The 21,602-nt window shown below is 31.8% G+C and overlaps 1 protein-coding gene across 1 annotated transcript; it reads right to left on the bottom strand.

Moving 5' to 3' along the window:
- Nucleotides 1-1,644: 1,644 nt before the first annotated feature.
- Nucleotides 1,645-19,924, bottom strand: LOC129987823 (C-factor-like). Its single transcript, XM_056095785.1, has 5 exons — nt 19,683-19,924; nt 13,999-14,056; nt 9,721-9,908; nt 8,030-8,194; nt 1,645-1,999 (listed from the first exon to the last, which is right to left on the bottom strand). Exons 1-5 carry the CDS (start codon nt 19,812-19,814, stop codon nt 1,775-1,777), a joined length of 768 nt encoding a protein of 255 aa, XP_055951760.1. The 5' UTR covers nt 19,815-19,924; the 3' UTR covers nt 1,645-1,774.
- Nucleotides 19,925-21,602: the final 1,678 nt, after the last annotated feature.

The following is a 21,602-nucleotide window of genomic DNA, read 5'->3' as shown; positions in this document are numbered from 1 at the left end:
TAACATCAAATTTATTTTTCACCACTTCTGCAGAAAATCAACATTACATTGAAGCAATATTTGAAATCATAGAACAGTTTTAGAAATATGATTTTTATTTTATTTTATTTGTCAGTCGAACCTCAATATTTAAAGAGTGGATAGACAGACAAACTATTTTTTATTCAAAAACTGGATAATATAATTCTTAAACTGTACACCAAATTTGAAGCAAGTTATTTGATAATTCTCTAAGATTTGCCTAATAAAGCTCTTTTTCCCCAATTAAAAAAAAAAAAAACTTATTTAATACGTATTGATTTTATTTCCCAATTCTTTTAATACAAAAATTAAAAATATAACTATTTTAGAGCAGTTTTCAAAAAGTTCATCCCAAACGTAATCGCATACTTGAAGTCTTTTTAATACCTATAATTTCTTATTTTGACATTTCTTTACAAATTAATAGCCTTTTATTTAAAAGTTAAAAAAATATATTACTACTTTCGCACAAAATCCCAATTTTCGGGGGCAAACATAATGACCTGTTTTGCATAGTCAACCCAAATAAATTTGCTATTATTATATAGCCAATAAAATTGATATAAATTGATGTAATTATTATATAGCCAATAAAATTACTATTTTTATATGTATTTCATCTTCATTTCATTACTTTCCATGACAATTCGACTTTACCAGAATGCTGCTTATATCTCAATGACATTGAGATATCCATGGTTTTAAGATTGAAAATTTTCTACTTTTCTGAATCTTTTCATAATGATTAATAATTGTTAAGAAAATCTTATTTTTTTAAAAAAAAAACATATGTATTTTGTATTTATTGAAGATTTTTTGAATGAATTTTTACTTTGCAAAAAATTTAGGACCTAAATGGTTTTTTTGCACCCGGGCCCCTTCATAGAGAAGGCCGACTCTGTATTAGTTAATAATTTATTGGATATAAGAGACGGATGTTAATCCTTTAACTAACAGTTTTGATTTTTTCAATGATTTAATTAGAGGGTACTTTTCCACTTCGGGAATGTGTTGCCCTCTTATTGAATTAAATGAATCTTTAGAATAATTCAGGCATTTGTGAATTATAATGTAATTTTTATCTCGAATTATAGCGTCTCTGAATGAGCATAGCATATACTTTCAGTCAGCATATACTTTTCAGAAATGATAATTTGATGCCCATACGACGGACACACGAGCCATGACAATTTAAAGGTTAAAATATAATTTATAAAACAATTTTATAGCATTGAAATATTTTTAAAATTTTTGTTGATGATTTTTTTTCGTGTAATTATGAGCTGAAATTTGCGAACAAATTCATTTTTACAACGAATTTTTACATGCAGATACTATTGATTTCTATCTTGATTCTGACCACATTTTATTTGACATTTGGTTATTTTTATGACATAAATTAAATATGATATAAATTCAGAGACATTTTATTGCAAATTGTTGGGATAAAGTGAGCGGACTATTTTTCTCGCGTAGGAATATCTGTGTGATTACGCTTCTGCTTCGTTCCGGCGCCATTCCTCCCGCGAGCTGCTTAACATGATGTTGTGTGCGTACTTGTCAATACCTGTGTTTTTGTTTTTATTTTTCCCCCCGTTTTCTAAGTCTAATAAATGTGCTGTCTTCAAGAACCATACTGAAATTTATTGAACAGTAATAACACAAATCATATTTTATAAACTTATCGAGTCATTCAAATTTCACGAAAAAGAACAATAATAACAATCAATACAATCCATCTGTACCAAATTACTTAGTACGGGATCGTTTCTCCGTTTCTATCCATGAAAGTTCCATGATGTCGTTCATTGAGTCGCGAAAGAGTGCTCATCATGGCAGAAACGCTTTCGGATATTTCTAAATCCGCAGCCTCACTTCCCATGTCCGTCTTCACCCAGCCAGGACACATGTTCACCACCAGGATATCTTGTTCCTTGATTGTCAGAGAAATCACTTTCATCGCCATGTTCAAGGCTGCCTGGTAAAAGAATTCAAGCTAGTCAATAAAGATGCTCATTGCATATTGGCGATTTGTTGGCTGAAAGTGACCACTTTTCATGGACATTTTTTTTTACATTGATTGATATTTCAAGTTGTCTGTGACGAACTGCATTGAATAATTTAACTTTTCATTGAAAACCGCTAAGTATCATTTGAAGTTATATTAAGGCGGACTGAAAAGAAAACATCCTTTCCACGTTTTCTTCAGTATACTACTGAAAGGTTACCATTTATTTCGTGCAAATGATTCATTTCCATTTTTTTCCCTTCAAAGTTATTAGTTAAAATAAGAAGTTTCAATTTCGAGAGGATAACCAAAAAGCACGGAATAAATGTATAAATCTCTAATATATGATTTTAGTTGCTAATAACACACCGAATATAAGGTAAATGTATTCATAGGATAAAGGCAAAGTTTTCAAGATTTTTTTTCTACCCTATTATAAGCCCTATCTTTACTAAAATCAAATGGGAATGTATACCAATATAGATATGCAAAGGTATTCTAGTGGGTTGACCACTGGATTCAGAATTTAACTTTTATGCAAATACACACTGAATGGCTAAAATTATTATGACCACTTGGCATTTATACGCAGATCGGTCATAACTTCATGTTGGTACCACCAGACGGAGAGATAATTATAAAAAGCGAATACATCAATTACATTATGTTAATTGCGAAGAAATGGACAAAAAATATAATTTAACTGAGTTTGAACACGGGATGACTGAAGGCGTTCGAAGTGCCGAAACTATTACTTTCAAAACGGTTACACCTATGAAGTGTTAGAAAGCAGCAACAGTTAATGTTTACAGAGAGTGGACTATTAAACAGAAAACCCGGTCTTAACATCAGGCTTATGTTCGTCACAGGTTACTGAATCTTCGATCGGAAAGGAGACTTGCCAGAATTGCCCAGTTCGTAATAATTGACCGTAAGAATTACTGTACGTCAAAATGAAGGAGATTTTAAGGAGCAACTGAAAAGATTTCTGAATGAATTGTTCGCCACACACTACAACATACTATAAGCAATGGAAGCCACCGACCTGTTCGAAAACTTCTAATAATTGCCGCAAACATGAGCAGACGTCTCCGTTTCGCAAAGGAGCACAAGAATCGGACTGTAGATAACTGGAAAAAGGTCATGTAATCCAATGAATCCCGTTTTCAATTACACTGTGAAAATGGCAGAATGCAAATATGGAGAAAGCAGCACTAAAGCATGGCCCTAATTGCACTGACACAACATTTCAAGTTGATGGAGGATATATTACGGTCTGGGAAATGTTTTCTTGGCACTGTATGGGTCCTTTGATTACTGTGGAACAATGTCATAAGGCTATATAAATTTTACCGTAAATCATAAACATCTTGTTATGTTAATGGTGTATCCTGTCAGGGATGGATATAGGACAATACTCCCTGTGGTAAAGCTAGCATTGCCCGAAGATGGTTAGTAGAGCACGACAGAAACTTTACCTGTCTCATTTGGTCTGCACGATCACCAGATATCAATCCATTTGGGAATATGTGGGATGAGGCACCAGGCAGATGGAATTAGTACCATCACTTCTGAAGGAATTGGAAAATGCAATTCATCGAATATGGTCTCAAATTTTCACCAGATCTTAATCCATTTGGAAATATGTGGGATGAGGCACCAGGCAGATGGAATTAGTACCATCACTTCTGAAGGAATGGGAAAATGCAATTCATCGAATATGGTCTCAAATTTTATCATACCGCCTACAAACATCGCATAGAATCCATATCAAGAAGAATCCATGCAGTATGAAGGACAAAAGGGGGTCCACCACTGTATTGAAGAGGTGGCCATAATAATTTGGCCACTCAGTATACATTGGTTGGTGAGAATAGCACTTAGAGGACGGCTCGAAGTTTTAATTTCGAGAGAGTAGAAGCATGTAATAACTGAAAAAAAAATCTCTAATATTAATCTTTCCTTTAATTGACAATAACACATCATATATAAGGGGAATAGAGACGTTGTTTTAGAATAATGGTAGGATTTTCAAGACTATTTTGTTATTAAAGTGAGTAGGTTCTATCTTACTACAAATGAACCGAAATATGTAAGTGTAGGTAAGTACAGGCCATCTGCTTGCTGGACCACTGGATTCAGAGTTACGAATTTTGATAAATATGCATTGTACGAATTTTGGCAAATATGCATTGTACGAATTTTGATAAATATGCATTGTACGAATTTTGATAAATATGCATTGTACGAATTTTGATAAACATGCATTGTACGAATTTTGATAAATATGCATTGAACGAATTTTGGCAAGTATGCATTGTACGAATTTTGATAAATATGCATTGTACGAATTTTGATAAATATGCATTGTACGAATTTTGATAAATATGCATTGTACGAATTTTGGCAAGTATACATTGTACAAATTTCGGCAAGTATACATTGTACGAATTTTGGTAAATATGCATTGGTGGATGAGAAAAGTACATAGGGGAATTCTTTTTTTTTTTGTGCAATAATTAATGATTATAAATTTTGGTGGGGTTTTTTGCAATAAATTAGAAAAAATATGGCAGAAATATTATTTTTGCACCACTTTAAAATGCAATATTTTGAATGACACCAATTTGAGTATCGTCCCATTTTATCCTAATTTTACTCAGTTTTCAAAAACTTATATGCATAATTAGGTACAAATGCTTTGCATTGTTGTAAAAAAATTTAAGTCATTTTCATTTTAATATAATATGAGTTTATTTCAAAACTACGAATTGAAGACTCTGCATTCTGATTTTTTTCGCATTCTTTGATAAAACAGCAAAAAAAATTTAAATTTTTATTTGACCGAATTATTTTTTATGAAACCTGTAAGTAACCCTTGTAAAACCCTCTTTGATATTAAGTATATGATTTTGGTGTGAATATCATACTAAAATTAAGCCATCCTGCTTGCTGTGGATCGTCCTGCTCACATACACACAAATAGACATATCGTCTGTTAATTCTTAACAGGATTGTTCCAAAATGCGATGCAGATCTTTAATTATTTTAATAAAATCATATAAAGGGTGTCCCAAAATTAACGCAAGATCTGAATTTATTTCTATTCGTGCAGTAAAATGTTGGCAACTCTATTAAAAACCATTTGACAGCTGATAGCTTAGGGTTAATAAAAATGGATCGTTACACGATAGAACAACATATTAATGCAGATTTGAATTAAATAAAAAACACAATTTTCTTTTCTTTAAATTTTTATATTTTTATTGAACTGTAAAATACGCAGGAAGGGTTATATATGGAATAAAACATACGCAACTAACATCCACGGATACATACGCACTCTTTGTCGAAATTTTTCATGACCTTTTTGCATAAATGTGGCTGAATTTCGTTGACGCAGCGTTGAATTTCCTCCTTGAATGCATTCGTGCTTGTGGACTTATTGGCATAGACCTTTGACTTCAAACAACCCCATAAAAAGAAATCCAAATGGTGTTAAATAAGACGATCTAGGAGGCCACTTCTCACATTTTGAACTGTGGCCGCTAGACATTCATTAGTTTTCAAATATTGTTCACCTATGAAAACACGCTGTTCTATCGTGTAACGTCCCATTTTTACTAACGCTAAACTATCAGCTTTCAAATGGTTTTTTTTAATTGGGTTGCCAACAATTTACTGCACGAATGGTGGAGAATTCAAATCTTGCGTCAATTTTGGGACTCCTTTTATTAAACAACTGGTTGAAATTTTGAATATCGTATGCACATAGAAGGTTGGGAGGCAATTTCGTCGACAGATTTCATTCCATATAGATATCTCCAATTTTGAATCGAAATCTACAAATTTAGTGTCAAAATCGCAAAATGAATTTAATCTCTCTGTCTCTGTATGTGTTTTTAATTGTTTGAGTTAATTTATAGATAGAGAGACGGTGGAATTTTCATTCAACGAACATTCATTGGAATTTCCCATTTAAGTAAATTTTCTTTATGATTCTTATTTTGAATGACATTTACTAGTTATTTGCTCTCCTCATTCTGAAAGATGACTTTTACATAAGAAATCTTTCATTTCATTTTATTTTTTTAATTTTCGCTTTTTGCAATTTTATCGGACGCCTCATTTATCGAAATTCCAATGCAATCCCTTGAATCACCTACCATAACTTTATGGTCCCTTGATTTTGTACGTAATGTATTAAGCTGTCTACTTTTCTCCATATTGATAAAAAAAAACTGTGATTATTATTTTCCATAGAATATTTTATATAGTAGTAATGGCAATACAGTGAACAATGAAGATGATAACGAAGAGGTTATTAAATAAAATCTTCACAAGAAGAAGTACTAAAAATGAGTTGGCCAATTATAAGACTGCCAGTAAGACAGCGCCGGAAGGGACGGAATTATGTTTGCCACTATTTCATAGGATAGATTCGGGCATTCCATGCGTGGCTATAAATTGCCATTTTAGCGTCCTTGAATTTTTGTTTTTCACGCGAGTTCGCAAATTGTACAGACTGTCTATGTCAAAGGATACCGACGTGCTCTGATTGGTTTAAGCCTTGGCATCTTTTTGGCAATGTTTTGCACTCATAATAGTCTAGTTTTCGCTTATTTGGCTCAAACTTTGTACCTTTCGTTAGTTTTATGGAAGAAACGAGTGAATATGAACACGATTTAATTTTTATTAACGTAATTGTTTTCTCTAAATATTACTAGTAATACTACTAATACTAATTATTATTATTAATAATAATACTAGTAATACAAGTAACTAATGTTGTTTATGCACAGAAGTATAAAACTATATGAAAGTAACTACTGAACATATGATGCAGCAATTAAATAATTCTTATTTTTCTATGATTTTCGTGCCTTTATAAGATAATTTATGCAGTCATTGAAACTTGTTGCTGAACGTTTGTTACTTTCCCATTAACTACATATGGGGAGATGATTACTTAATGCCCAAAACGTATAAATATTTAAGCTTTAACGAAATATGTGATTTCGTAGCTAATTTTTTTAGTTAGATCAAAATAATATTAAGAAGAAACACATACAAAAAATATTTTTGATAAATTGTAATTTTTATATTTCCTGAATTTAGGTTTCAGGATTTGATTTTTTCTGCTGTTTATGTGTTCTAGATTAATATTACATGTAAACCGTAAAAAATAGGGCGGGGGGATAAATTCACACATTTTATTTATTTTTATAAAAATATATTTCGGTATGGCATCTTTTTGCCAGAACATTGCCAGAAAGATGCTAAGACTTAAACCAATCAGAGCAGGTCGGTATCCTTTGCCATAGACTTTGTACAATTTGCGAACTCGCGTTTTTTCACTGCGTATCGTATTGAAATGGTTGATATTTATACAAAGAAACACGGTAAAATAAGAAAAAAAGGTCAACATAACTAAATTTGGAAAACTTCAGAAAGAAAAAGGCAAAATGGAAAGAAAAAAAACACGACCTCGCATTAGAAAGAACAAACAGCCAAAAATGCCAGAAGTAATCTAGGATAAATAATCAATTTTTTCTCGCTAAAAGAACCCCACCAAATTCTACAAACGCATGCGCAGTAAGAAAAAAAAAAAAAAAATACAATATAGCAGCATGTACTCGTCATGGACCGAACAACCTTTTTCAGCCTTTCTATGCGTGCGCTGCCTACTGGCCGAGTGTAAACACACCTTTACAGCATATAAAACAATTCGAAGGATCCAAAGGTTTCATATTTTTACAATTAATGTATTATAATCTTAACAAACTTTTTTGAATTTTTTTTTTATAAAAATCTGTTCTTTAGGTTAAACCTGTGCAAAGTAGAATTGTGACCTATTTCACTGTTTAAAAAGTCGATAAAGCCGATATGTAATTTTCAATTCCTATACCTTCTCTTAATTTTTGTAATTTGATTTCTGTTGAATGGAGTTTCCAAAAGGACTATTGGAACTTCATCAAATGCAGACATGATTGTACTTACCTTACTGGTCTTGTAACTTATACTATCCAAACGTTGTTTGTGGAATTCGCTGGACTGAGATTCGATTGAACCACCTGCGGAAGAAATATTGAGCACTGCTGCTTTTGAAACATTCACACCGGTCGGTGCTTGAGTCGCAGCTTTCTGCAGAAGTGGGAACATTGCCTGTAAAAGAAATTCCTATGTATTATTTTGTATTCGGAATCATGCATATAGCTAATTTTACAACTCTGATATAAGAATATTTCCTGTAAAATTTAAAAAAAAAAAATGAAAACCATTCTTAAATTTTCTGTTATTTCGGTATCTTGTGCACTATTGGTTTAATCCATTTTCACCATTCAAGTCATAAAACATTTCGTAAAATTTTTTGTATGAATGAAAGTTATTTTTAAAATCACTTTTTACTAGAGCATTAAAAGGCACATTCTTTCTATTTTAAATATTTTCTAGTTTCGAATTTTCAAACTGTGGGTAATTCGTTATTCTAAATATTACTTAATCTAAAATTGTTTAAAAAAATTCGCTCCAACTCACTTGTAAGGAATTAAAATTTTATTAAATTAATAAATTAACTAATAATCAGTTTCAGAAAGTATTAAAATAGTGCACTGCCACCGAGGAGATGAAGATGCTCAAACTTCGAAATTTCATACCACATGAAGTGAAGGAATAAATGTTTGTAAAATTCCATCTTCACGAATAGGACTAATCCTACAGTGTTTGCAGTGAAATGTAATGTCTTGATCTAGACTGATCAAATAACGAAGCAGAATTTCCAGACAATTCCTTATTTTACAGCCCTATATATACAAAAGAACAACTTGTTCTAATCTTGGTTAAATAAATAGTCATTTACACCTGTAGTAGGAGACACAATAGCCGAAGTCGAAGGTTTATCTTGAAACTCAGTTCTCCATCAATACGGAGAAACAACACCACAGGGAACTAACTGGTTGTTAGTCAACACGACAACAAACCACAGGGGCAGTTCTCGGACTCCGAACTCGTGGGCGTAGTCCAACAGTCTCCTGCAATTCGTTTCTTCTCTTCTCCCTAAAAAAAATATCTCCGCACTTTATTTCGGTGACAATCTCCATCTCTTAATTTACATTGGTCATTTGAGCTCTCTTTCGACCAAACGGGGTTCAGCAATATGCTCCCTCAGTGGCGCCAGTCGGTCGTGGGAAGGTCCTTTTAGTGATGCACATTTCATAACTGACTATTCTGGAACACGGAGTTGTCATAGTCCTTTCACAATGAGAAACATTTAGCATCCAGATGTTTGGATACCCCTTTCTCTTTGAAGGTACCATCAATATCTCTTGGACGAGGAATTCTCACGTGTGGTCTTTCACTGTAGTCACTAATGAACATATGCCAAGCCACCCAGGTGAAAAGATCCACCATCTGGCTATCTCGAGAAGTTTAGTAATTAACAGTGATGACACAGCTGGCTGTAAATGTCTTATCAGTACTGGGAAACGGGGAATGTTACAGAAGTGAAATAATTTGGGTTCTAATAAGCAAGTGATTTATGCTCGCTTTAAAGTTTGAACCCAGAGATTTAGTTGCTTTGCATTAATGCCATCCAATGAAATAGGAATTGTTCCTTCAGTACTTTTAAAATATTTATAATGGATAATTTCCGTTGTAAAAGATATAGCATCATATGAAATTCAAACCCTTACTTTGAAAACCATGACTGGGGCTACAGTGTTCGTGGTGAAGTGAAGCAGCATGTTCTCTTCTGTAATCTCTGGAAAGGCTTCTCGCTTTAAAACTCCAGCATTGTTGATAAGGAGGTTTAAGCCCTTATCGCCAACCATATCTTCTATGACTAGTCGGGCACTTTCGATCTGGTCTGCATTTCTAGCATCTGAAAACGAATCAATAGAAATGGTAACAATTATTAATGATGTACTAACCGTCTTTTGGATCAGCTTTGTAACCCAGATTATTAACTTTTTGGGTAGTTACAAATTAATGTGGAATGCATGTTTTTAAAATTTCAGTTTGCTATTTGATGAAACCGAAAAACTTGCATTTGACTGAATTGGTCAAGTTATAACTCGACCAAAATAAAAGATGCATATGCGACGAAATGAAAGGAGAAGTGAAAATCCTATTTTGGAATTAACGTCCAAGGTGATAATACTTTTTTTAATCATAATTTTAACACTGGTAAAAGAACGCTACTGATTATTTTGATGGATGAGTTTGATAACAATAAAACAAATCTTGCTACTAATTGTGTATTACAATAAGAAAAAGAAGAATAAAGTACAGAAATGAAATGGGTTTAATTAAATAGGTAATTTTGAGTTTTAAAACAATACTTTTTTTTTAAAACAAAAACCAGATTCTTACGAAATGGAAGCTTTGGAAGATACTGTCATCAATTTTCATAGATAAGTAACCACGATTTGCTGTCTGGAAATGGTTTAGTTTCACGCCTGTTTAATAGTTTGGCACAATTTCTTGATTGACATCTTTTACGTCTTATTATCTCTGAAATTAACAGAGTTTTTGGCGAGTCTAATCTAGAGAGTTTCTGATAATATTTTTCAGCTTCTTTAATTAGCAAAGCGTTGGATTAAGTGTAAGTATAATAATATTCAAAGTAATAGTCTGAAAGGTTCGTAAGTAATTTGTTTATATTTGACTGTTGCCATTCGACAGTATATAATAAGAGCGATTTCTGCACCAAATACATTAGCTTTATATATATTTAGTTTTATTGATAATAGTGCCGAAGACAGTTTTTTTTTTTTTTTAGTTAAGACTTTTTAAACTTTTGTTGTATATAATCACAGATGCATAAAAAAAACAGTACATATAGGATATCTGTATAAATCCTTCAAATGGGGGGAAAAATGAAATATATCGCAAATTTCAAGTTATCATGTGAGAACATTATTAGCTGGTAAACAAAGTTTTGCAGCTCGATCGTTTTTTTTAAATATTGACTCATGCGGAATCTGATAGTCTCGTGATTGTTTCAAATCGATTTTAATGACTTGAATTAATTAAGACAATGCGTAAGAATTCAGAAGATGTATAATTTGGAAATCAAATTGTAACTTTGGTTGGCCATAAATCGCCAAATGTGATAACCTTCTGCATTATTTTCTAATAACCTTATTTTAATCAGTTGAACCTTATTTTAATTAGTTGAACCTTATTTTAATTAGTTTAGTTTATTTTTATTAGTTAGTTAATTTCTAATAACCTTATTTTAATTAGTTAGTTAATTTCTAATAACCTTATTTTAATTAGTTAGTTATTCCTGAACCAACAATCTTTATCGATTAAACAAACAATATTTTAACTTGTTTGATTTATTTTTAAAAAACGTTGCGAGAGTTAGGCAATAACACTGTGATTTCCGAGGGAAATACTACATTAGCAGACGATAGATATTTTAAAAGCTATACTGTGAAAGCCGACTCCAAAATAAAACTACATTAGCAGACGATAGATAATGGAAAAACTATACTGTGAAAGCCGACTCCAAAATAAAAAAAAGGGATAAATCGCCAAATTGTTGCCTTCAAATCGTTTCAAAAAGCTTAAGCCAAAACAACATCATGTTCTCACATGATAAAATGATGAAGTCGAAATAGATGCCATTTATGATTTACACAAAAGTAACAAAAGTTATTTACAGTGTATTTTGAGTGCATGAGGCTTATATTCAGAATTTACAATGGAATTAAAATAATTTGGTAATTGTCAGTTGTAACGGCGACCAAAAGCGCCATGAAAGAATTTCGCCAATGTGGTGTTTCCAATAGTCTAACTATACAGCATGTGATTTGCATGTTCAAAATTTTTCATAATAAATAATAATGTATTTATTTTTATAATTTGAGGAAATTTTTCTTTGCGCTTTTTGGTGACCGTTAAAACCGAATTGTACCAATAATTCAAACTGTAAATATAATTACTATCCGCTGCTATTTATATGCTACTCTAAAAGTAAAAATAGATGAAAAAATTAATAAAGAAACGTATGCAGTATAATTTTGAAGATGCATGGCTGAAAAGATGACATTTAAGGAATAAATTTTAATTCACTTTTACACGATAGGGTAAAAAATTTGTACATGAAACGAAAAGCGGAACCTATCTGTTCTCACCAGAACATAAGAGAAAAATGAGAGTGTTTTTACTAAAAAATTCTGATAGGGATTTCTTTGACACGTGTCGACTTAGGGAAGGGAATTTTAGGTATCTTGAAAGGAATGCATGAATGTTAGGAATTTTTATCCCTTCGGCCGGAATATGGGAAGTCAAGATTCAACGATTGTTTAGAGCGCGTGTTAAGAATAATTGAATAAAAATGCGGAATTTGGATCAGAAAATAAAAGAACCTTTTAGAATAAAGTAACATAATCTAATTTAAGATAAAAATTGGGAAATGAATAAAGATTTAAATTAAATTATCATTACATATGCAATAATTATCACACAAAATACAAAGCACACTTTGACGCCCACTTTTTCGTGTTTTAGTGTTCCTTATTCATAAAGAATATTGAAATTAAACCAAGCATGTAATTAAAATTCAGTTCCAATCGAAGATTCGAAAATTACCTTTATATCAACTTTACCTTCTATCACTTTTATATATACTAGGAAATTTTTGTGGCATTTATAAAGTTGAAAAATAAAGTAAGCAGTAGATTTTTGTTGATAATTGTTTGATTTTACGTCCATTGGTCCAAGATGAAATTAGAAATATTATTTGAACTCAATAGATTGATTATTTCTCTATGTTCGTCGAAATAATCAAATAAAAAATTTATATACGTGAAATTATTAATGGAAAAGATGTAAATCATTTTTTTTACTATAGACAAGGTCTTATATTAATTTAGTTCCATTTAAACTTAATTTCGGGAGACTGATTTTTTTTTTCATGCGTAATATATTCATATAAATGAATTACAGTTCATGTATTTGCACGGAGCTGTCCATCTAGTGTTGTGATGGTACGTTGATATGTCAACTGTAATGCCACTGCAAGAAACAAATGCCTGAATATCTGCTCTACGAAAGACCATTTCGCTCTTCTGTTAAAATCCATTTTAAAAATATATTTACAACTCAGAAAATAATGGCTCTCGATCTAATCCGCACTTGCTTATTTTAGCATTTCCTTCATCTTGATGTTTACAGAAGCTATTACCATTTTTGAACCATTTAAAGATACAATAAGGTAATTTTACCCTTTGCAATCAGAAAAGTTATTCGATGCATAAATATTCAATTAATAAGGATATAATTGGTTTAAGTTGAGTTTCCTCGAAAAATTAGTTTACGGATTCTTACCCCTCTGAAGGAACTTTTAACAATAAAATTTTAAAAAATATATCAATAAAATGTCAAAATCATTCACCGTTCTGAATGGTGCATAAGAAGAAACATCCGATTCTAAAGGGTTAAATACAATGGACACCTTTTAATGTGATCAAGGTTTATGTTATTATCTCTTTTTAATATCAAAACTTGTAGTGCCGAACCAATGTATTCAAACATGCACAGAAATATTCTTTTGTGATGATTTTACATTGTGTAATGTTATCAATTTGACCAATCCGTTATTTATAAACAAATTAACGCTTCATTTGTAAGAAAAAATCTGGCAGTCATTTTCTCCATGGGAATATTTTTTTATTTGGACTAAAGCAGTCTAGATTGGTTTAAAAAAAAACTATGTTGTGAAGTGCGAGTTAAAATCTGAACAGCCATAAACACATATTACCTGAGATTAGATAAAATTGGACTAGTTAATGGACTGAAAAAAGTATTCATAAATGTTAAAGACAAAATTGGAATTCTTAACAGGTATTAAAGTTTACTTAAAATGAATCAATGTAACGTACTACTAAAATAACACTCTACAATAATCTTGGCATACTTTTGTAATAATAAAGAAATGATAAATATTTGAACTATCTTACCCATCTTGATCAGCAGAATAATTGTGTCTTTGGACTCATCTCTCAGTTGTTTCAGAGCCTAAAACAGAACAATAAAAACGATAAATCAGTTTTAAGAGATTTTATAAGATTAATTAACTATAAAAATAAAGATTTTGAAATTTATAAGAACAGTGAATAATAAACTGGAAGAAATGCGTTGCTAGTTCCCAATTGATTTTGCTATATTTGTCTTTTACTTCAATAACAAGATAACACTTTTTAAAATTTTACTATTAAACTATATTTGTTAAAAATAACTGTATTCATTTGCGGTGGCAAGAAATTCACAGATGTGCATGACAAAAAAATCCACTGTAATTCTCAGCTAGGCGAAGAAAAGTATCGGATACCTTATAGAAATCAGAAAAAAATTCATATCTTCTAAATGAATTAATTTCTGATCTAAGACTGTGCTCCTGTAAACTGTGTTCTTCCAGAAAACAATTTAAATAATCGACGGGTCGCAGAATATCCTTTTTCCTGCTGACGTATGTAGTACATTCATTGGCGATTCTGTGGCAAAAGCATCAACGTCATTCCTTCATAAGTAGTTAAAGATACCACTTCAAATTATATAAATTCAATTTTTCAAATAACACCAAATCAAATAAAAAAGATAAAATTATTCATGGGTTTGCAATAGTCTGCTCGTAAAATCTCACAGCATTGCATTAGGATGGCCACAAGTTTCAAATTCAATTTCATCAAATATCCAGCTATGTGATTCTGGTACACACTATATTTAATACTGGTTATCAAATGTCCTTTCGGACATTGGAAGTTTAGAGTGAAGATAAGAACTACTTGAACTTAATGCACAATTGAGGACGGCATTACTCTTCTGGAGCATTGAGATATCGTACCACAATATCTCACACTGGATTATCTTTATCCTGTATTATCTTATTTATATCTTCTGGAGCATTGAGGTATCGTACCACTATATCTGACACTGAATTATCTTATTTATATCTTCTAGAGCATTGAGGTATCATTCCACTATATCTCACACTGGATTATTTTATTTATATCTTCTGGAGCATTGAGATATCGTACCGCTATATCTCACACTGGATTATCTTTATCCTGGATTATCTTATTTATATCTTCTGGAGCATTGAGGTATCGTACCACTATATCTCACACTGGATTATCTTATTTATATCTTCTGGAGCATTGGGGTATTGTACCACTATATCTCACACTGGATTATCTTATTTATATCTTCTGGAGCATTGGGGTATTGTACCACTATATCTCACACTGGATTATCTTATTTATATCTTCTGGAGCATTGGGGTATTGTACCACTATATCTCACACTGGATTATCTTATTTATATCTTCTAGAGCATTGAGGTATCGTACCACTATATCTCACACTGGATTATTTTATTTATATCTTCTGGAGCATTGGGGTATCGCACCATTATATCCGACACTGGAAGTTTAGAGAAAAGATGAAAACTACTTGAACTTTATGCATAATAGGGAACGGCATTACTCTTCTGGAGCATTGACGTACCCTACCACTGACAATGAGAGCTAGAACAATAATATTTAATGATAATTGAAGGCATTGCGAATATGGAAACTGGATTATTTACCACAACCGGTAAGTGATATTTTATAAATATAAGATGTTATGAAATAGAATTTTCCGTTACGGTAGAAAAATTAGAAAAAATGGTGTTTCCGTATGTTAGAAAGAATAAAATGAAGCCCATCTTCATCTCTACTACTAATAAAAGATTTATATGAAAGTTAGTGCTCTACAAAATAAATCATTTGACCTAGAATTATCAAAAGTATGGATATAATTTAGGAGGTGAAAATGTGCATCTAGAAATCATGCTTTTTGAAATTTTATTTAAAATTTCAGCTAACTGAATTTAAATAAATGTTTACGCGATAAGTTTCGAAAATATTATTCCAAAAAAGTGATTTTTGCGTTATTTTTTTTAAAAGAAGAATCATACATCAAATCATTCAAAATAATTCCATCAAATATTTAATCATGTAATTTTCTTCCATCGTTTACAGCTAAAGAAGAAATTCTACTTATTACTTGCACAGTTCATAAATGGGATCAGAAAGTGAAATTACATTTTTATAAAAGACGACGTGCAAATTAAAATGGATTACACAGATATTTAAGCATTTAATTCTAACATAATGCCATGCGATTCGATTCCATTAGGAAGATAATGGAAGAAGAAATTCGCAATAAAGAAATATATTGTTACAAAATTTTTTCTACAAATACCGTCAATCAATCGTAATAACGCAGCGCATTTAATCGCCAGTTCAGCAGTTTACTAGCTGTCTAATCCTCTCAATTCCCTTATTTGTCGGCGACTCCAACTACTCTCACACACCACCTCCTCGCAGCTTGAGAGTGCCTAACTTTTATAGTTCCGAGAGGCGGGGCTAGAATCTTCCAGACCAATCTGGGTGTATCTCTGTTCCTACTGGATGGATCGTGAAAGTTCTCGAACTTTCCAATATTATTCATTTAGTCACCAAAATGGCCAAATTCGTCGCCAAGTCGCCAAATGGTCGCCAAGCTCAGCCCACATAGGACAGATCTTACAACGGTTTTTCCCACGATGACACTATTCGTGCCGGGTAGCAAAATTACAAATTTGTAACAATATTTAAAATTATTGAAATAACATGGCTTTAATGCATCTAGCAACTTTATGCTTAAAAAATACTTTGTTGAGAGAATAATAAATATTCTAAGAGATTTAAATGAAATCAAATAAATTAATATTACTTGCTATCAAGCTGGTCGCTAAAGGTGTCTAGATAAAGGAATGGAAAAATACCCAACATCTGACATTCAAAATCAAAATAAATATTACTGGAAGATATTATTTTATCCAGAAAGAATATAATAAACAGAAAAAAAAATATTTATTTCAGCTTAAGCTGAAATGTGCAAATTTTCGTTCAAGAGTCTGTGACCAAATGTTCTTTAAAGCAAATTCTAGAAAAAAAGTAGAATTTGAAGACCACACACGCACGTTATCCAACGGCCTTCCCTTTACAAAGTTTTTGTATTACAAATATCGCATCTCGCAATTTACATAGAGTATGCTGATGTACAAATATTGGCTTGACAAAAAATTTAAGGCACGACGTAAGTTTAACCCTCTGCTTGGCGCAATTTTCAAAAATAGCCAACTCGCCAATCACGGTCTTGTGCCGTAAGATCTTGCACGGTAAGATTTGAAGAGATAAAATTTTGGTAAGATTTGAAGTTTTGAAACTATTTAATCACAGACTAATTCATACTTCAAAAGCGAGGGAGCAGATGTTCAATCATAGCGTATAATAAGGACAAAAAATAATAGGTTTGCCAGTCTAGAGAAAACGGTAGTTACCAGCTTTGGCCCGTAATCGCAACTTGGCGAAGAAGGGGGTTAAGCTACGATTCACCCAAATTTAAATTTCTCATCACTTTCTTGAAACTGGCATTATTGCTAAAGTAAACATTTTATAACGGTAGAGAATGATAGTTTATAAATTTCTTGAAGTATACCTGAAATCGCACAAAATTCGTCTATATATATATGATTAAATCTCTTAAAAGGGAATAAAAATTTTTGATCTCTTTGAACGAATTTTCGTTACGACCGGAGTTTAACCCCCTGCTTGGCACAATTCTCAAAAATCGCCAACTTGCCAACAACGGTCTTGCGCCGTGTTTTGCGAAATGTTCAAAAGCGAGGGAGCAGATGTACAATCATAGCGCATAATAAAGGGGAAGATAATAGGTTTGCCAGTCTGGAGGTTGCCAGTTTTGGCGCTTTATCGCAACTTGGCGAAGAAGGGGGTTAAACTCCGGTTCACCCGAATTTTTACGCATCATATTATCAACAAAGAGAAAACCCATATAAAATTATTAGTGCCATTTTACATATTTTAATCATCTAATGTCTGGTTTTGCTTTGAATATTTTTCATGCAAATGACATTTATGATGACAAACATTAAAAAGAAACTTTAATGACTTTAAACCTTTGAAATTGAAACCATTCTACGAATTGTGTGAATTATTAGCCCCTATTTTAATCATGTGTAAATCATATAGAAAAATATAGCTCTTGCGCCGTTAAAGATCGATTATCCAGTTCACCATTAGTATACGATATTGTACGATATCTCCGCGATTCTGACATTCTAAATGCCAGACAACATCGTTTAGACATAGTAACAATGTTGTTCAATATTTTTTGCTAATAGGTCCCATTCCTTACACAATTAGCAATTACAGCAGTTAATAGTTTCTTAGAAAATAGAAACGAGAACCAATTTTTCCATTAAAAATCTATAAACTTTAAAAGTTTATATTTTAAATAGATCTCATACCGAATTTGGTAAAAGTGAATTTTAGTGTGCACCCAGCTGCTCCAACAATGCCAAGTCGCCAATAAAGATGGCGGACAAAATAAATAAATACTTCCGCGGAGCAGTTATGGTTACCATTTCTCGCCATATAATTAGGACTTTTTACTGATGAGTTTTTTTTTTCCATACTGCCCGGTGCCTTCTACAGATGCCGAAGGCACCGGGCAGAATTTTTTGACTTAAAAAATCATCCTACGGCTTCGCTAGCAGCGGGAGCGGGAACCTAGTAGCTTCGCCAGCACATTGAACATAAAGACTGTGTGGATAACAGAAACAGTACATAACCAAAAGAAAAGAAAGAACGGAGAAAGAAGCAATCGGAACATTCTCCATACAAAATTTCAAACAAACATCCTTTTCCCAACTTCATCACCTCGTAAAAAAATATATTCCACTCACCCTTCATCCATTCTGCCGGTTCGATACCAAACCATTCTCAATACAAAATTTCAAACAAGAATCCTTTCCTAACTTCATCAACTCGTAAAAAAATATACATATATATGCATATTTAACTCACCCTTCATCCATTCTACAGGTTCGAAATACTCCCGACATAACAAATTATGAAGGAACCAACCGTTAGAATACCAAAAGAATTGCGAGAACTGCAAAGAATTCCATTGCAGCTGTCTTTTAAAGTGAGAATGCAGACGATTTTTTAAAACGCATACTGACAATTAAAAATTACAAAAGAATAAATATTTTCTGTTCGTATTCACATTAAAAAAAGAAAGAAGAAAATAACTTTTAACTATAAGCTTAACTTTCTTTATTTAATAAATTTTAATGATGATAAAGAACAAAATTAAAATCTTTCATCGATATTTTTTTAATATTTTTAATTTAACATTTTTCATAATGTAATTGTAGTTTATGTACAACTCGACCATTGCAAAAAGTAGTAAACAAAACAACAGTATGGTTGCTATAAGAGGGATCCGATGGGTTGCAATATTGGCGACAAACAGCTAGTGCACACTAATCTTCACTTAGGCCCCGAAATTAAATCTATCAAAAATTTATTGATAATTTTAAAAAAATGCATAAATAATATACTATTAAAATCTATTTTAAGTGGCCAGACATATCGCCAAGGAGCTAATGATGCCAAATTTCCACAGTCAAAAATTAAGAGGTCAAACACGATAAACATTACATATGCATAATTCAATAAAAACTTATTCAATTTGCTTGTTTGGATTGCCATATTGGTCATATTAAAGTAGGTTTCAAATGAAAAACGTACCTCTATCGTATTTCTGTCTCTGTAAGTAGCAAAAATATATTTAGGAGGCCTAGGTAATTTTACCAGCTGTCTTACAAACTCCAGTCCGATTCCTCGATTGGCACCAGTAACTAAAACACTTTCGACTTCCATTTTAACTTGGAATGCTATTTTTCGATCTTAAATTGAAATCCACTCAGCGACTGAAAATGATTGAAAACTCCCCTTAATATTATCACCGGCCTCTGCCATGTGTATCTGAGCGTTATCAATAGAAAACGCAAAATTATTACAAGAAGAATAATAGATAAGCGCAAGATAAATAGCAATAATAGAAGTCATTTTTATTGCTACAAGGATATTCTTGTTTCTTATCAATTCTTTTATTGTAGTGTTTTTATAGGATTCAACAACAGATAATTTTATGAAATTTTGTGAAAAGATGATAGCTTTAATCGAAAATTCTTTTTCATTTTAAAATGTTCTAAATGCATTTATTTTTTTTAATGCTGAAGAAATTAATTGAACGTGACGTCATTTTTATTTGACTTCATTATTCATGGAAAGTTATTTTCTTTCATCCATTTCACATAAATGCCGCGTTAACACTTGGCCAGTTATAAGACGGCAAGTAAGCAGCGCATGCATAGGAAGGCTGAAAAATGTTGTTCAGTCGATGGTAAGTAACTGTCCCGACGAGACAATAACAAGCCGCTGCATTGTATTTTTTCTTACTGCGCATGCGTTTGTGAAATTTGGCGGTGTTTTTTTTTTTTTTTTTTTTTTTTTTTTGGCATGGAAAAATTTATCACGTATTGTAGATTAATTCCGACATTTTTTGTTCTTTGCTCTTTCTGATGCTAAGTTGTGTGTGTGTGTGTTTTATTGTATTTGCCCTTTTTTTCCCTATAGTTTCCCAAATTTAGATATGTTGACTTTTTTAAATTTTATTTTACTGTGTTTCTTTGTGTAAAATCCACCATTTTAATATGATATGCAGTGAAAAAAAATAGGGAGGCCAAAATGGCAATTTGTAGCCAAGCATAGAATGCTTGAATCTATCTTATGAAGTTGTAGCAACCATAAATCAATCCCTTTCTACACATACGCCACTTACTTGCCGTCTTATAACTGGCCGCGTGTAAACCCGGCAAAAAATTATACACAACGTGGAACATATTTTTTTTATGCCAGTTTAGTTCTTTTCATGCTATGATAATATTGATGAAGAAATTCTATAGTTTGAAATCTGAATAATATAAGGAATTTAATTAGATTGATATTACTACCATTTTTCATACATAAAATATGTATATATTTATTATTATGCCTGAGAGCATAAATATATAATCTTGAACTTGGAAAAAAAAATGTTACAATAGATTGAGTTCAAATAATGGATCTCTATGTGTATATGACTATCTTTGTTTTTGTTAAATTTAGTTTTCACGGAATGACAACAAAATAGATATTCAAAAAAGTTTAGAATAAATTGACATTTGAAAATGAACGATTATCAAAATGTTCTTATCTTTTTGAATATTATAAATCATGAAGTACATCTTTAAAAGCGTTGAATAGACTTAAAATTAATGTACGGTAGTCAAAGCTGAATTATTTTTGGGCAATTTCTTGCCAAATGTAATCTTGACAAATTTTTGTTGCAATGCTGAAAGCCATTTGTACCCATTTCTGGTAGCCATCCAAAATGGCGGATTTTTGGCAAGTTTTCGCGCAACTGGCATGGTTTTAACATGTTTGGCTTGAAACCGTATATTGATGCCACATTTATTCAAGGTGTTTTAATTTATGTAGGTTAATCTTATTCTAGAACATTCATTTGTTTATTTAGTAGTGTTAACAAACACAAACATATGCATTTGAGGGGTTAGCATTGGTAAATAAACTGAGAAATATTAAACTATAAATGATTATTTTTTT

This window comes from Argiope bruennichi, chromosome 10 (assembly GCF_947563725.1).
Source record: "Argiope bruennichi chromosome 10, qqArgBrue1.1, whole genome shotgun sequence".
In the NCBI taxonomy this organism is placed as follows: Eukaryota; Metazoa; Arthropoda; class Arachnida; order Araneae; family Araneidae; genus Argiope; species Argiope bruennichi.
This window is presented reverse-complemented; position numbering and strand designations above follow the sequence as displayed.

Excerpts from the sequence above, each read along its gene's own strand:
- LOC129987823 (XM_056095785.1), bottom strand. The coding sequence starts at position 19,814 with ATGGAAGTCGAAAGTGTTTTAGTTACTGGTGCCAATCGAGGAATCGGA. Across the intron at positions 9,909-13,998 it reads TATTCTGCTGATCAAGATGG|ATGCTAGAAATGCAGACCAG; the intron begins GTAAGATAGTTC and ends ATTCGTTTTCAG. Across the intron at positions 2,000-8,029 it reads TAAGTTACAAGACCAGTAAG|GCAGCCTTGAACATGGCGAT; the intron begins GTAAGTACAATC and ends TTCTTTTACCAG.